General features: G+C 51.6%; 1 protein-coding gene across 3 annotated transcripts in view; it reads left to right on the forward strand.

Annotated features, from left to right (window-relative positions):
- The window catches only part of LOC135385487 (complement C3-like), a 290,804-nt gene that overhangs the window by 207,882 nt on the left and 65,567 nt on the right, over positions 1-17,355 (forward strand). For 2 of the 3 annotated variants that reach the window (XM_064614824.1, XM_064614823.1), the window contains one exon: positions 640-723. The exons of the other annotated variant lie outside the window; for it this stretch is intronic. In XM_064614824.1, coding sequence (XP_064470894.1) covers positions 640-723 — 84 coding nt within the window. The remainder of the gene's footprint in view (positions 1-639; positions 724-17,355) is intronic. 3 annotated transcript variants of the gene reach the window in all.

The following is a 17,355-nucleotide window of genomic DNA, read 5'->3' on the forward strand; positions in this document are numbered from 1 at the left end:
GTTACCCAAGGTCGCAGCGCACTGCTTGCGTTACTCATCACGCATTGTGTAGTTGTGACCGTTATGTACACACGTCTAGCTAATGCCTAGTAACGGCTTATGAGTGTTGAAATACGTCATATAATACGTGCACTTCAGCGTGTTCAGTCCACTTGCGAACAGAATCGGTACGTTTCAGCATATCAAGTTCACAATCAAACAAAAGTCGATTGTCGTGCAGGTGCCTGTGGCAGGCGCGTTGAGTGGAGCACAACTATTTTTTTTTTGCCGCGTATTTCAAGAACCGTTGATTTTAATAGTCTGTGGCACTCACATAAAACTGTGGGGATGATGACAAGCCTGAGTGGATTTATCGCAACCCGTAGACGACGGCCACCAATATGGGATGTCCAAGAACGACCGTTTGTTCACGTCGGCAGGCCCATGCCACGACGAAGCAAGACGTTGCTCTCCCGTCTTGGCAGTCTTGTTTACTGAATAGTTTACACGTTGAATGGAATTCGTGTATTTGCCCCTTGCGATGTCTGTAACACACCATCAGCTTAATTAGGTCAATTAAACTCTGACAGTTCTCTGCGCGGTTCGTAATTTTCAAAATAGCTCTAACTGAAACTCTAATCACCTTATTCTCTATTTCAGGTGGGTGCCCGCCGACAAAGTATCTCAAACTGCTCTCTAATGACACAGAGTTGAATGAGTTTATGTGCGAGAAGGTGGATTTCGGTAAGTCAAATCGAAAGACCAGTGTAGGTAAAAACAACCAAACAACTCAAGGAAAGGGTGCTGACGCGAGGACTCGAACATTAACCCTTCTGATTTCCGATCAGGTGTGATAGCACCACGCCAGTCGCTTGATTTCATTGATTCTTGGCGTTCGAGGCTTACGTGTTGCGTCGTCCATGTTGGGGCCTGCTTCGCTAATGAAAATGAAAAACAGCCGAAGCTCTGTAGCTGCACGTTGAGCATATGTTTGTAATTTGATTGTGCACTCCCAGCCGAGGACAGCTGTTTCGCTCTACTTGGAGCTTCGTACAAATGAAAAATAGCCGAAGCTCTGTAGCTGCACGTTGAGAGGCGTTATTGTGCGCGCACGTTGAGAGCCGATAGTGTGCTCTTTCCCACTTTCACATTGGGGGTGAAGGAAAGCCCCGCCAAAATAGGCGGGAATGACAATCACGATTTATTCAGGAATGGGGCATCAGGAATCAAACCGGTTCTGCAATCACTGACTGAACCAAACCTGAACACAACCGGAATGACCGCGTAGAGTGTCTGAATATTTCCAGACATGCGCCGGATAGGATCCTGAATGATTACTGAATGGCCTGAATAAAAACTGATTGTAGCCAGATATGATCCTGAACGATCACTGAACCTATACGCGACGAAAATCTGACGGGAATGCGCTTTACGCGCGCGCATTATACTTTATACAGTAAGTGCACCATAAAGGTAATGCATGCAGAGTACAGAGAAACGAAACATGTACTGGCGTTACTCTACGACTTTATTATCGTCCTGCTTTCGTTCGCGCAATTCACTCAGTTTTGTTCCAAGCGACTTCACAAGAGCAGGGGTTGCCGCCATGTGCCTGGGTGAACTCTGCAAATATCAAATGCGTTGAGACACGTGAACTAACGGCGTACGAGGCGGTCGCTTACCTATCATAGCGTCGATCGCCCTCGGATACAGCGGCTGCCGTGCATCGTCAACACGGCCGCGGGTTCCGTTATACCGCTGGCCCTTCACCAAGCATGACCAGAGTGCGTCCTCCGTAAAGATGCTGACGAGCAGTGACCTGGCCATTGCAGTCGCTGACTTGGCTAGCTTTGCACCAGCTAACGTCCTCGCTGCTATGTACACGCCGGACCGCGGCAGCAGTTCAACCACCTGCGTACAGGATGTCCATCTCAATGTAAGCCTAATGTAGCCTAGCAGCAGCATATGGCTCAGCTTGTATTTCATTAGCTTGTATTTCATTTGAAGAAGGTAAGGGGTACTGTCGTCAACCTCAAGCTTCAAGTCATGCCTATCCATTGCTCCATGGATAGGCATGCGGTTGAATTCGCGGACTCGATAATTCGTGGATTTGTGAGCCAGGATCATGACATGATTTGCGGAACCTTAAATTCGGGCTACTATAGTATGTGCACGGTATGACCCACCGTAGTGGACGCACCGTACACGGTACACCGTACACGGTGCGTCCACCATTAATTAAGCGTCTCATGCAGAACTTTACCGAAGGCAGATGAGGCGTCCTTACTTGGTTAATATCTGAATCCTTGCCGAATTGCCCTGTCCCCCGGTCAGATATTTCGCGGAACTTTAATTTCCCGAAGAGCGGCGCCCTCACGAGTTTCGCGAAAATTACTTGTTCAGTATCTTACAAAAAAGTGTAGGGGGTTGTACCGGCTATGTACGGCGCGCATGCCTATATAGCGCACACAGCAAAAGCGTCAGAAAAGGTGACGCTTGGTTTCCTATATACGCCAGAATGGTTAGGCCAGATCATATCTGATGTAATGCCGCTTTTTTTATTCTCTGTTGAAACCTGATTTATACAGCCTTGCAATAAATCTGTGCGCAATAATTTGTGACTAATTTGCATATATAACTTTCTACACATGAGGATTTCTGAAAAAATAAAAGAAAGGAAGAACGGAAATGATGGGATTCTTATATATATTCTTATATTCCTCATACCCTTTCATTCTTTACCCTTATACCCCTTTACGTTCGTCACGTGTATCACGTGTTCGTCACGTAATCCTGCGCATCTGTCGCTCGCCTTGGTGGTTGTTGTACACCCATCTGGCACACCGCTGTGAGACGCGCACAACCACTACGACATCGCATTTGCCAGCTGCTCGCCGAAATTGCCGATCTGTGTGTACATTACCTCGCTATTGTCCCGCGATCAGACTGCTCGCAAAACAACGTACAAAAGCATTGCAGCCACAATCAGCACCGGACACAGGCTGATAACATTACAACAAATGCTTTTGTGGATGTCGGTATCTCTAAGCCTTTTCGAATGGAGAGACCGATGCGCTGTCAATTTGGTTGACACACAACATAAGCAAACGCAGCTATTCGTTGCAAATATTTTCGAGCTGCAAACATATGTTTCGATGGAAGTTTGATGATGTTTGCTGAAAAGTTTGAAAGTGATGATGTTTCGTTTGAGGCTTTGTATGTGTTTGTCCTTTCTATGTTGTTCCAGCCTCAGAACATCAGTTCTCTCATATATTTCGATGTTACGCAGCCAATCAGACACGTTTGTCCGGTTTTCTTCAGGTGACATTCAGGTATAACCAGAATATTCCGCTATATATCCGACCTGATTCCGGGAAGTGTTACCGGGAATCCGGTCGGACGGGTACCGGAATCCTCTGATTACGCCTGAACGTCGCCGGAATCAGCCGGAATCCGCCTGAATGCTCGCGGATTCAGGTCATTGAGGGATTTTCGTACGGGCAGTCTCACTGTATAACACCTCTCTTGCGATTTTGCAACATCGAAGAAAGTTTTCAGCTCCAGCCATTGGGTTAATAATGTGCACAGGGCTCTCGCGATGCTTAGTCATCGTGTTGCGCTCACCTCAATGAGCTTAAGCAGCATAGAACCATAATTGATGGTAGAGTAGATCTCCTGGTAAGTCGGCTGTCTCTTCAGAGTGCGTGCAAACTAATTGAAAGTCTCTTTGATGAGGAAGTCTAGCTGAGATGGCAGGATGGCTAGAGCCTCGCTGCATGCCAACTGCAGGGAGTGGCATATGCATTTCACCAATACTAAGTCCTGGTTGAAATTCTTCATGTGGCTGTAGAGACTGTTGTTCGGGCCGCACGTGACACTGGCTCCATCGGTGCCAATACCGACACAGTTCTCCAGGGGAATGCTGCAGGATCCGAGAAATTATTTTAAGCTCAAAAATATTCCCTTTGCCGACGCATCATATATTGGGACAAGTCCCAACAAGGCACAGAGAAATTCACTATGTTTGTCGGAATAGTAGCGCGAGACCACAGCAAGTTCTTTCGAGGAGGACACATCCGTACTCTCATCAAGCATTAGTGAGTACTTGACATTTCCATGTCCTTCAGAAGTACTTGCTTAAATGTCGGTCCAAGTACTTTAGTGATAAATGCTGAACATTTTGTCCGGCACAGTGACATTACCAGCTCCGGTGGCGCAGCGGTAACGCGTGCGCTTGGAGACTGGGAGGTCCGCGGTTCGAATCCGCGGGCCGGCTGTGCCGTCTGGGGTTTTTCCTGGGTTTCCCTCAGATGTGTAATAGGCGTATGCCGGCACAGTTCCCCTGAAGTCGGCCCATGGACGCAGCTATCCTCCCCCCGAGCGGATTCCGCTCGGTCTTCCACTTCACCCTTTCCTCCTCTCCACCGTCTTTCCCTTCCCGAGAAACATGCCGCCTAATCAGGCAGGCAGACCTCTCGGGTTCCTCCCAACGACACTCCTCCTCCTCCTCCTCCACAGTGACATTCCTGAAGCCATAGGTGAGTCACTGAAACAGTCCTTCAGGAGTGGTGTCAGATGATCAGCAGACATAACCGAGCTGTGGACTGCAATATGGGCAGCTATTCGTAGTTCGGTTACTTTGATTGCCCGGAAGCTGCTTGTCGAACGTGCCCTGACTTCCACAAACTCGTCCAATCGACCCGTGCTTGCTGGACATGCTAGTGCTCCCACATTTCTTTGATGCTTTGCTGTTTCCTTGTGAACCTTGAGGTCCCGGACATGTGGTCGCAGCTCAGTCTTGCATACCTTGCAAAAGGCAGACGACGACGTCGACGGTGCAGCAAGCCAACCTATTAGTCAGGGAGAAAGCCATTCACACCTGCGTCGCGTATTGCGGTGCTGCGGCACCAAGAATGACGACCTACCTTTGAACTCCTCGTCATCCTTCACTTCCTTTCTGTAATGGCGTGAATACTCCGTCCATTTGCCCATGTCTGCGCGAACGCCCTGGGGCTCTATTCCGAGCCGCTGTCGAGCGACTGTGTCGATAGAGGAGTATCGGTAGAAGGCGATTACGAGCACCGGGAGCAACACTTGCCCGTTTTGGTATTCCCATGTCGCTTTTAACGATAGTGCGCTTGGTTTGTTGACTGTCGTTAGAGGTTAAGACGTCTGGGAACGAGACGCCGCGCTGTCAGCCAATAGTGCAGCGGGAGAAGAATCACGTGGAATGCCATTTGTTTTGGAAGCAGACGACGACGCGTTGACGACGGGGAAGTCTGGCGCTTTTCGATCAACACACGAATAAGATTAAACGGTGTTGCAGTTCATGATCGAGCACCGCAATTTATTCACGGGCATTTTGCTGGCGGCCTACACGCAATTAGACAGGCAAAAGAAGTGGACAGAATTATTCGCGATAATAAATTCCCGGCGAAGGAGCTGTCAGAACACTTGAGAAGTGGAGAAATGTAAGCTTTAACCAGACCTTTGTGTATTGTGCTGATAATTGGACGTGGACGATAGTGAGGGATAGCCTCCGCGGTGAAGCAGTTTCACGAGAGACGTCTTACAAACACATTGTCGTCCGATCTATTCTAAACACCGGTGCAAGCAGTGACGGTGTTCATAAGAGCCACGCGAAGTAACTTGCAACCATCTTGACAGCTCTCGCTCTGCTTAACGACAGTATAGCCCACAGGGTCTGCCGGTCCAGGCTCTCGTTCCCGTGAGCGACAGCATCGTCTATAGGCGACGCGTTTGGAGCGCAGGGAACACCAAATTCTCATCGCTAGCGTTACGTTGCGTCACATACCACATGCTCTCGCTCCCGAACGACACGTTTGCGTTACCGACATAGCTCGGAATAGGGCCCCAGGTTGTCAAACCTACACCTAACCAGTACACGCGTTCGAGTAAGCGGGCTTGTGGAGACGCGACTCAGGAGAGGGAGGCAACAATGCGGCGCCGTCGATGTGTCAGAATGTCCAACAGTATTAGTTTTAGGGGCTTTAATAATGGAAAACCAGCGAGCCCAAGGCACTACGTATTCTCTCCAGTTCGCGCAACTTATTCAAACTCAGCACTTTCAGAAGAACAATAAAGTCGCACGGGAATTGGGTACTTTGAGCTTCGAAGTTCTAATTGTACACGAACAAAAGCTGCATTCCAGTATCATCACCTGTGTCCGCCACAGGATCACCAAATTCCGAAAAAGGGTTCCGACATGTGTCTTCGTACCTGTTCATATCTATTATGCTGACCATTAACACGAACGACCTGGGAGCGCAAATGACCATTACTTTTTTCAGTCTCGACAGACGGCAGTACATTATAATGTGCCGGGACACAAATGCATGCCTGCCACGTGCTTATAAAACGCAACAGTTTTAATAGAGTGTAGGGACGTGGGATGACCGGGGTGACGATCGTCGTGTGGTCGTGTGCTGTCGTCCGAGCGCACGTGGCGTGAAACGCTGGAATAGCCCAAAAATAGCCAAATAGCCAAGACGAAAAACCCCCGCCAACCGTAACAAATAGTAGCCCAATATTGCAACCCTGGCAAGTTTGAACACTGACCCTTGCGCTGGCTGCGCCCTCCGCTGCAATTTTAGACATATGCGCCGCAGGCGGTGATTTTCACATCGCCGACGCCGTTTCCAAAGTGGCGCGCCGAGGTGTTCTTCGCTCCTATTTTCGTATTTTCTATTTGTCGTATTTTTCTTTTGCCTGCTTGTAACGATCTTTAACTTTATGCAGACTAGGCTGTTCATGGGCTCAGTGCAAATGAAAATTAATCACGTTGAAACTCACGGTTTCAAGAAACACGGTTTGTAGTGACAGCATTCTTCTTGACACGTCCTTATTAAACACCGTAGGAAGCGAACGTACTTCGAGATATAAATTGCCAAATTTCGCTATGCAAATTAGCCGAATCCAGAAATGCGCAACACTCGAGTGCAGGAAGAGCAATAGGCAACCTATGTGGGATGGCCACGTGCCTGAACGGTGCAGCTGATTGGAGCAGGCGCTACGCCACACAGACCGCAGTCTGACTTAGGAAGGCGAAGGTAGTAGTAGGGAGTGACCTCAACTATCCAGGAACACAGAGTGGTCTGGAAGCCATTAATTAGCAATAGATCTCTCCCTGCTTACAAACGAATAACGTCATATACATCATATGGTACAACAGCGCCGCCAACTTGGTAGACTGAAACTACTATAGCCAAAAATCACAAGAAAGCCGCGTTTAAATATAGTTTTTCGTATTGTAAGGTTCTTATGCAATTTCTTGCATATTAATAATTGTATAGCCTTGTTCTGCTCCATTCTGCCGGTAACCCTATCTTTTCGGTACCCCTTTCTAAAGATGGCTACCGGGCTTTTCCATTTTCAGGAGTCTGAAGGCCACGAGTTTCCCTCAGAGTCCACTGTCGCGAACTACGTCGTAATAACAAATGAACCACATTCCGCACAGGATTACACCGGTGACTTTTGAGACGATGCAACCAACCCTTGGGTGGAGCCTTCTTTTCTTTCCACAGTGGACCGAGAACGCGAATGAAAACACCAAAGCGCCTAAAAATGTGACCTCCTTTGTGTGTACACTAACCACACCACTACTAACTAACACTACACCACAAAGAAGCAACCCAAGACCTTCGTGAAGGTGTAGAGCGAGGAAAGAGGCGACCAGGCTCTACTGAGGTTGATGGGTTTAATGACGGTTAATGGCGATGAACCGAAAACGAAAGCTCGGGTCGCGTGCAGTACTGCGCGCAACCGATGGCGGTGCTGGTGATGAAGATGACGTTGCTGCTACATGGCTCCCCCTGTGGCGGATGACAAAGTCGGCAAAGAGGGCAGAGGGCAGCGGGAAGGTCGGGTGCCGGAGTCAAGGAAGACAGGAGACGGACCCGGGGCGGCGGACGGCCCGCAGTGTGACAGCTGCGGGGCCCAATGTACCTGACGTGAAGGGGTAGAAAGGCCGGAGACAGGAGTTGAGCGCGGAGGGAGGGAGGGCGATACAGGCGGTTCCGACTCCAGGAATGCAGGCTTGAGCCTGTTGATGGCCACAGTGTCGGGTCTCCGCGGGAGGTCCAGGTGAAAGAACTTCCCGGCTCGTGAGATGACCCTGTAGGGGCCATCGTAGGGTGGGTGCAGGCTGCTGCGCACCGAGTCCTGGACGACGAAGACGTGGGTGGCTTGAGGAAGGGCGGGGCTCACAAACATGCCTGTTGCGGGACCGGAGTGGGTAGGTGTGGGCTTGAGGTCCTGAAAGAGCTGGTGGAGACGCTAGATGTACGAGGAGGTGTCGGGCAAGAGCGGAGCCGAGGGGGTGAAGAAAGTTTCCGGAAAGGAGGAGCGGGCAGCTGTAGACCATGTGGGCTGCGCTGCAGCCATCCTGGCAGATTGCGGCGTGAACGCCAAGCAGGACGAAGGGAAGACGCTCGCGCCATGTTGTGTCGCCGTGGTCAGTGGCGCGGAGGGAAGCCTTGAGCTGCCGATGAAGGCACTCCACCAGGCCGTTGGCAGCCGGAAGGTAGGCCGTGGTTCGGTTGTGATGGGTTCCGAGGGCGCTGCACAGATGACGGAAGAGGGCCGATTGAAACTGGCATCCTCTGTCCGTGGTGACAGTGGTCGGGACGCCGAATCGGAGAAACCCAGGAGAAGAGGAATGCGTGGGCCACTGTTTGAGCTGTGATGTCAGGAATCAGCGTTACCCCCGGCCAGCGGGTAAACCGGTCGAGGCAAGAGAGCTGGTAGCAGTAGCCCTTGGCCGGAGGAAGCGGGCCGACCAGGTCGATGTGTACGTGGTCGAAACGAGCATCTGGCGGAAGGAACCGCGATGGAGGCGAGATGGTGTGGCAGTGGATTTTGGACTGTTGGCAGGCAAGGCAGGCGCGCGCCCAGGCGCGGAGGTCGGCATTCATGCGAGGCCATATATAGCGCTCAGCGACGATCTTCTGCGTGCCGCGCACGCCAGGGTGGGACAGCGAGTAGAGGGCGTTGAAAACAGGCCGGCGAAAGTCCAGGGGAACGAAAGGGCGCGGGGTGCCAGTAGATGTGTCGCACCATAGTCTTGTAGCGGCATCGCCATCATCATCCCCGCGCACCAATGATCAAGGCGCGCGGTTAATAAAACACCACTGCACGGCCAGCTCGGGCTGTTGTTCGGCTGGCCAGTCTTCCCTCACTTCTGTGTACTGTCTTGTGCGTCTAGCACTACATTGGTGACCCGAACAATTTCCCGAACAATCCCAACCCTCTCCGACGATGCCTCAAGGCGATAACGCGGCGCCATCATCACCGCACGTAGCCGCTGTTGCCGTCAAGCTACCTCCATTCTGGGACCGTAATCCAGCCATTTGATTTACACAAGCCGAAGCGCAGTTCCATCTGTACGGCATCACTTCCCAGACCACCCGGTTCTACGTCATGTCGGCTCTGTCTCCAACCGCCGCTGAAGAGGTGCACGATCTCATCACCTCCCCACCACCCGAGAACCCGTATGACCGACTTAAGGCTGCCTTGCTCAAACGCACTTCCACATCGGACCGCGAGCGCCTCAGGCAGTTGTTATCCGCAGAAGAGCTCGGCGATAGGCGTCCAACGCAGTTTTTACGTCGGATGAAGCAGCTTTTGGGAGACGACGTTTCCGCAGCCGGTGACCGATTCCTGCACCAATTTTTCATGCAACGCCTGCCAACTAACGCCGAAATGGTTCTGGCCACCGCGTCGAACCCCCTGGACGAGCTTGCTTCCCTGGCTGACGCGGTCATGGAGGTCGCCTCACCCCACCAAGTCAGCGTTCTTGAGCAACCTACAGCTTTAGAGAACGCCATTCCTCCGCCACAGGCCGACCACCGTCCCCCCCTTTTCTCCACCCGACATTCAGGTCATGGCGCATCAGATCAGCCACCTCACGCAGCTTGTCGCGTCACTTGTCACCCGCCCACGATCCCCAAGTCCGCGCCGCCCTCGACACCGCAGAGGCCCCCCGTCGGAACGCCGATCGCGTTCTCGGTCAGACAGTTCAGGTGGCCTCTGCTGGTACCACCGTCGCTTTGGTGCGAACACCCATCATTGCCTGCTTCCTTGTACCTGAATGGGAAACCCGCAGGCCTCCCAATAATGGCAGCAAGTGGACACGGCCTTGATGACAGCCGCCTCTTTCACATCGTCGACCGTGCCAATGGCACTCGGTTCCTAGTCGACACAGGTGCGGAGGTCAGCATCATTCCTGCCACCAGCCGCTTTTCCCGATCTCGACATCCCTGCTTTTCTCTCAAGGCCGCCAACGCTTCTACTATCCCCGTCTACGGCCAGAAATTTCTCACCCTGAACATCGGGCTGCGAAGAGATTTCCGGTGGCTTTTCCTTGTAGCAGACGTCACTCAAGCCATTCTTGGAGCTGACTTCTTGAATCACTTTAAGCTGCTCGTCGATGTCAATGGGAAGCGCCTGATAGACCGTACTACTTGCTTATCTGTTCACGGCCTCAAACTGCCGATTTCTCCATTGGTCCTTGTCCTGCTCTGCTCCACACTTGCCCTTCGCCTCCATATTGAAGGAGTACCCGGCTCTTACCCAACCGCCGGACTGGACCAAGCCTGTGCAGCATGATGTTCTTCACTAGGTTACCACCCGTGGCCCACCAGTCCATTTCCGCTCGCGTCGCCTAGCACCCGAAAAGTTTCAAGTAGCGAAGGCCGAGTTTGATCATATGCTGGAGCTCGGCATAATTCGACCATAAAACCAGCACTTGGGCCTCGCCATTACATATGGTGCCGAAAAAGACCGGCGACTGGCGCCCGTGCGGCGACTACCGTGCACTGAACCGAGAGACGCTTCCAGACCGATACCCCATCCCCCATATTCTAGATTTTGCTGCACAGCTGGAAGGCGCCAATACATTTTGCAAGATCGACCTCGTTCGTGCCTATCACCAGGTTCCCACGGCCAAAGAGGACATCCCTAAAACAGCCATTACCACCCCTTTTGGCCTGTTTGAAGTTCTCAGGATGCCCTTCGGATTGAGGAATGCCGCCCAGACCTTTCAGAGGCCCGTCGACAACATCATCTGCAGGCTTCCTTTTGTTTATGCCTACATTGACGACATCCTCGTCGCAAGCCGCTCTCCTGCAGAACATGAGCAACATCTACGCGCGCTTTTCTCCCGCCTTCAATACAGCGGTGTTATCATTAACGCAGCCAAGAGCGAATTCGGCGTTTCGGAGCTCGACTCCCAAGGAATCAGGCCACTACCAACTAGAGTCGTCGCCATTAGAGATTTTCCTTTGCCCACTTCAGTGACCGAGCTACGCCAGTTCTTGGGCTTCATAAATTTCTATCGGCGCTTTATCCCATCCTGTGCCTCCAAGCTCCGCCCTCTCGAAGCCCTGCTCACTACCAAGCGCAGCTGATCTCCTTCTCATTTACTGGGGACACAAGAAGCTACCGCTGCATTTGAGACCATCAAGCAGAAAATTACATCCATGTCGCTTCTGTTCCACCCACGCCACGACGCCCAAACCTCGCTCATGGTGGAGGCGTCCAGTGCAGCCGTTCTTCAACAACACGTGTCCGGGGCCTGGCGACCGCTGGCCTTCTTCTCCCGTAAACTTAAGCCCCAGGAGACGCGTTACAGCACGTTTGGCAGAGAGCTTCTCGCCGTGTACCTGTCAATCAAGCACTTTCGTCACTTCTTCGAAGGTCGCACATTTACGGTATTCGCTGACCACAAACCCCTCCTCTCCGTGTTCTCCTCCGCCAGCACCACATATAGTCCCCGGGAAATTCGACATCTTGCATTCGTGGCAGTGTTCAGCACATCAGTGGTGCCGACAATTTGGTAGCTGACGCCCTGAGTCGGGTCAACACGATCGGCATTCCGACCTCCCCACCGTCTCTCGACGATTTGGCGCAAGCCCAACTCACCGACGATGAGCTGGCACAGTACCGCGCCAACCCCACATCCGGCTTAACAATTGGCGACGTCGCCTTGCCTGGCTCGGTCCGGCCTGTCGCCTGCGATACGTCTCAAGGTCGGCCACTGCCTTTCGTTCCCGCATCACTCCGACGTCAACTCTTCCAAGCCTACCACGATCTTTCCCATCCCGGCATACGCGTCTCGCAAAGCCTGCTTACCCAACGATACGTCTGGCCCAACATGCGCAAGCAAATCAAGCACTGGGTGCAGACCTGCCTTTCTTGTCAGCGTTGCAAGATACAGAGACACACCCACCGGCCCCCATCCCAGTTCCTTCCCCCAGACGACCGCTTCGCGCGCATTTATGTGGACCTCGTGAGACCACTCCCAATCTGCGACGGTCACTGCTACATGCTCACTATCGTTGACTGCTTCACCCGTTGACCAGAAGCCCCCCCGATACCACCGCCCCCCCACCGGTCCCCGATACCACCGGGCCAGCGTCGATTCGGCCCTCCTAACAACATGGGTGTCGCGGTACGGCGTTCCTTCCATCATCACGACGGACCGGGGCGCCCAATTTGAGTCCGCTCTCTTCACCAGCCTCACCAACATACTCAGACGGATTCGTACTACTGCGTACCACCCGGCCTCCAATGGCATGGTGGAGCGGCTACACCGTCAGCTAAAAGCCGCCCTCAGGGCGTCGCCTCAAATCCTGTGGACTGAAGTCCTCCCCATTGTCCTTCTAGGGATCTGATCGGCTTTCAAACCCGACTTGGGTTGCTCAACAGCCGGGTTGGTCTATGGCACCTCATTGCGACTCCCCGGCGACATCATCTCTGCCATAGCGGACCCTGCAGCCGTACCACTAGCCGGCTATGTGTCCTGCTACGAGACACGATGAATGCTCTTCGCCCCAGTCCCACCCGCACACCACGCCCTGCCACCGGTTTCCAGCACCCCGCCCTCGAAACATGCTCGCATGTTTTCCTTCGGTGCGACGCCATGAGGAAACCCTTGCAACAACGCTACTGGACCCCAATGGACGGAGCCCTTTGCGAGAAGTCGGGGTAGGGAAGTCTCGGATGGCCTGGACCTTAGATGTGAGTGGCCCGTTGCCTTCAGGGGTGATGGTGTGTCCCCGGAAGGTAAGGGTGGTCACGCCAAACTCGCACTTCGCGGCATTGATGGAGACTCCGTAGTTCTCAAGGCGCGAGAACAGGTCTCGCAGATGGGCGCGATGAGCCTCCGGAGATGAACTTGCGAAGAGGATGTCATCCATGTATGTGAATGCGAAGTCCAGGCCGCGGAGCACTTCGTTGATAAATCGTTGGAATGTCTGCGCGGCATTACGGAGGCCAAAGGGCATCCGCACGTATTAGAAGTGGCCGAAAGGAGTGGTTACAGCCGTCTTCGGGATATCAGGGGGATGCACGGGAATCTGGTGATAGGCTTTGATAAGGTCTATATTGGAGAAGATGGTCGCTCCGTCAAGATTCGCCGTGAAGTCCTGGATATGGGGAAGCGGGTATCTGTCCGGTACTGTGACGACGTTGAGTGCACGGTAGTCCTCACATGGGCGCCAATCACCAGGTGTTGTTTTGGGCACCATGTGGAGAGCGGAAGACCACGAGCTGCATGAAGGTCGAATGATCCCCAGTTCGAGCAGGTGCTCAAATTCCCTCTTCGCAATGAGAAGGCGTTCAGGGGCAAGACGTCTGGGGCGAGCGAAGACAGACGGGACCCGTGTCACGATGTGGTGTGTGACGCTGTGGCGAGGCGAGCAATAGGCGTGCGATTGGCGCAGGACAGCGGGGAACTCCTTGACAATGTCGGCGAAAGCAGTGGGCAGCGGTAGCCGTATGGTGGGACTAATGGCGGCTATATGCGTTGGGGCTCCATGAACGTGCAAAGAAGTAGTGTTGTCGACGAGGCGCTGGCGCCGAATATCCACAAGAAGGTCGAAATGGTGGAGGAAGTCGGCGCCAAGAATTGCGAAAGGGAGGTCGGCGATGGCAAAAACCCAACGAAATACTCTTCGCAGGCCGAGGTCAAGGGTGACGGAGCGTTGGCCGTAAGTTGACATGCTCGACTTGTTGACGGCCTGCAAAGCCGAGTCTGGACGTCGGTGGCGTTTTTCTGCGGGGGTTGGTGGAACGACGCTGACGTCAGCCCCGGTATCCACTAGGAAGTGACAGCTGGACACGCGGTCCATGATCCGGAAGAGCCGGCTGTTGTCGCCCCCAGCCATGCCAGCCGTTAATGGTTGGGGGGAGCATTTCCTGGCCACGAGCAAGGAGCCTGGCAGTTTCTTGCGTCGTCGCCGAATTTACGATGGTACCAGCAGAACTGGTGCTGAGAGGGCGAAGGAGACCGGTAACGGGATGGTGAGCAGCGACGGCAAAAGGAGCGCCGCGGGGAACGTGGTCGCTGGGCGGGAATGGCGTCCACCCGGTTCGCCAGGGCCGCCACCGCAGTCTGCAGTTGTTGGAGCGACGTGCTGATGGCATTGATGGCAAAGTCCACAGGTGAAGGGGAGCTGCGGGGAACAAGAGCGGCGACGGCGCCTGGCGGTGGGAGGCCACCGAAATCCAGAATTCGGTCCGCCATCTTCGCCAAGTCATCCAGGCGGGAATTTTCGCTGGCTGCCAAGATCATGCGTACATTGTGGGGTAAACGTTGTAAGAAACGTTCGCGTAGTATTTAATCGTCCGTGATAGGGTTGCCAGCGAGGGCGCGCATGCGGCGTAGTAGCTGTGTGGGCCGCCGATCGCCAAGCTCTTCACTGTTGAGAAGCTGCTGCAAACGCCGCTCCTCAGAAGCAGACGTACGGCGAATCAACTCGTCCCTTAAAGGGTCTCTGACCAGAACCTGATCAATGTCTTCGTTTGTATGGATAACGAACCTACATGGTGCCTCCAAGTTACAACTGAAACGTTTCGTCTCTGCGGAGCCGCCAACTATTTCAAAGAAGGAACCGAAAAGCGGTTTCGATTTCTGCCCTCAACTTGTGCGATCAGCGCAAAACTCTAGCTATTATGCAGTGGTTTTCCCATGTGTATGACGTCAAACGCCCGCGACGTTTATTGGTGGGATGTCCACACCGGAAGTTCAGGTGGTTTCCGTAACTTCCGTATTGCTGGGGGCTTTTGCAATATGGACGCGGAAGCACAGCGGAGTCGACAAGTCAGCTTTTCAGCTCCCTTTCAGCAGCTGAGAGGCACCTGCTACGTGCAGCAGAGTTTGGAGGCCTTGCTTTTGAAATGTTGAGCCGCGAATCGACTTCAGCATGAAGAGGAAGTTCCAACGACAGACTGTTAGATGAGCTTTCAGCATCCATCGCGATGAAGCACATGAACAGTTTGTGTAACTTTCATGTTTGACGGCGCCGTGTAAAGGGGCCGGAGTGGTTCATTGCATAATATTGCCGAAAGAAGTCGAGTGCTTATGTTGCAAGGAGCTGCTCTTAAAGTAGCATATTTAGAACTTCGAGGGCGGTACGAACCTAGCGCTCATATTCACAAGTAAGAAGCGTACGTGTCTCATGTACAATCATGCTGGTTGGTTTCAATACAAAATAGTTTTTCTGAACTTTTCGTTATTGTTCGTCACTTATTCAGAAAGAGTGCAGCTGAATTAATACTCGGCGTCCTACTAGCTTTAGCTTTGTTCAAAGCTTGTGTGTCTCATACAGGAAATAGATACGTACACTACATACCAACAGTTCGTGAGATGGATGTTGCACAAACTTGAAAAAAACAAGAGAATTGTTATACCAGTCTGCGCGGTGAACAGGATACGCAAAGCCTTTCCCATAGTAACTACTACATGCTTTAAATACCCAAGATACTAGGTGGAAGTACCCCCTACAGGGGGTGCCCTTGCAATTTCCTATATTTTTCCCAAAAGGCTGAAAATAAATCGATAGAATTACTGCAGTGAACTGCTCAATTTTTCACCTCAGATATATTTTTAGCACTCTGTCTTTCATGTTTCAAAATATACATGCATCGAACCCGCAGAAGCTTGTGTGTGTAGGTAGAGTCACACATCTCATGTGCAACAGGCAGGTCTAAGTTGTATTGAGATATGTCAATTCCTTACGCGTGCTCACCACCTGTAGATTCCTTTAAAGGGAACAAAAAAATTTTTGTTAGTAACAACTTCACCCTATATGCCACATTTATAAAAGAAATTGGTCTCGTACCTGACGGACAACTGTCATGACCATTGCCAGATGTGTTCCTCTCCTGTTCCTCCACTTCCATGAAGTCATCACCCTAACGTTGTTAAAAAAAAGCCATATAAATGCGATAACTGAGATATTACCACTACGAGCATACAGCAAATCACAACCACATAAATAAAATACACAACTGCACCGAGCTGTCCACATTTTCACACACACACACACAAAAAAATCGTTTTAATTTTGGATGTGTTGAAGGAGTTGAGGGGCTGGATGGATGGATTGTAGTGGCACCCTTGGTGGACCTCTTTGCAACGAGTGTCCAGCACATTGCACCTGTAGACAACCTGTAGACATGGTTGTCGTATACTAGGCTTTCTTTCTTTCTTTTTTTTTTTTTGTGCACTGCAATTTTATCGTAGTTGCCCTCTGTGGTGTTTCCCCAGATTAGACAACAATAGTACAGCTTGGGGTAAACTAAGGATTTCAACTGCGTTGGTTTAAAATCCAGAACCCTTCTTTACTATGTGCAGTATGCTGCATATTATAAGGAAAACAAACAGAAGAAAACTTGTACCTGATCCCTGCCTTGTATTTCCAACATTTGGTTCCACATCTTACATCTAGATGGAACATGTTACATGTTCCATCTAGATGCGGAATACACAGCTTCATTTTACGTACTGTGAATGTTGCTTACTGCATGGCTGCATACTGCTATACTGCATGAATGTTGCAATTGGCATGGCTGCATTCAACAACACTCGGAATTGTACAGTAATATTTTGATTTAGTGCGTAAACTTCAATTTTCCGTTCTTTAATTCTTTAATCCGTATTTTGCTTTGTTGCGTAAATGGTCTCCTAACATCTGCATGCCACAACGTAATTCTCACAAGGAGAGTAATCACTGTATAAATTATACAGAAGACACTAACCTCGTCACGTCCAGATGCAACAGTATTGGAAGATAGATTCAAGGAAAGCACTGCGGACTGACTGTAGGCGGAGGTTATTTGTACTCAAACTGAGGGGTCCGTCTCATGGTCTGCATTCTTCAAATACGATTGGCAAAATCCGCTGCCAACCATACCTACCGCTGCGGTTGAACGCGCAGTATCGTACGGAACTGAATGCCCGCCGAATAATCTCGCTTTGACGACACAACCGAGACACGTCAAATGAAGTAAGGGCTGTACCTCGATAAATTGGTCGTTGTTCCAAAAGATATAACTAAAGAAAACTTGGAAATA

This window comes from Ornithodoros turicata, chromosome 2 (genome assembly GCF_037126465.1).
Source record: "Ornithodoros turicata isolate Travis chromosome 2, ASM3712646v1, whole genome shotgun sequence".
Lineage (NCBI taxonomy): Eukaryota > Metazoa > Arthropoda > Arachnida > Ixodida > Argasidae > Ornithodoros > Ornithodoros turicata.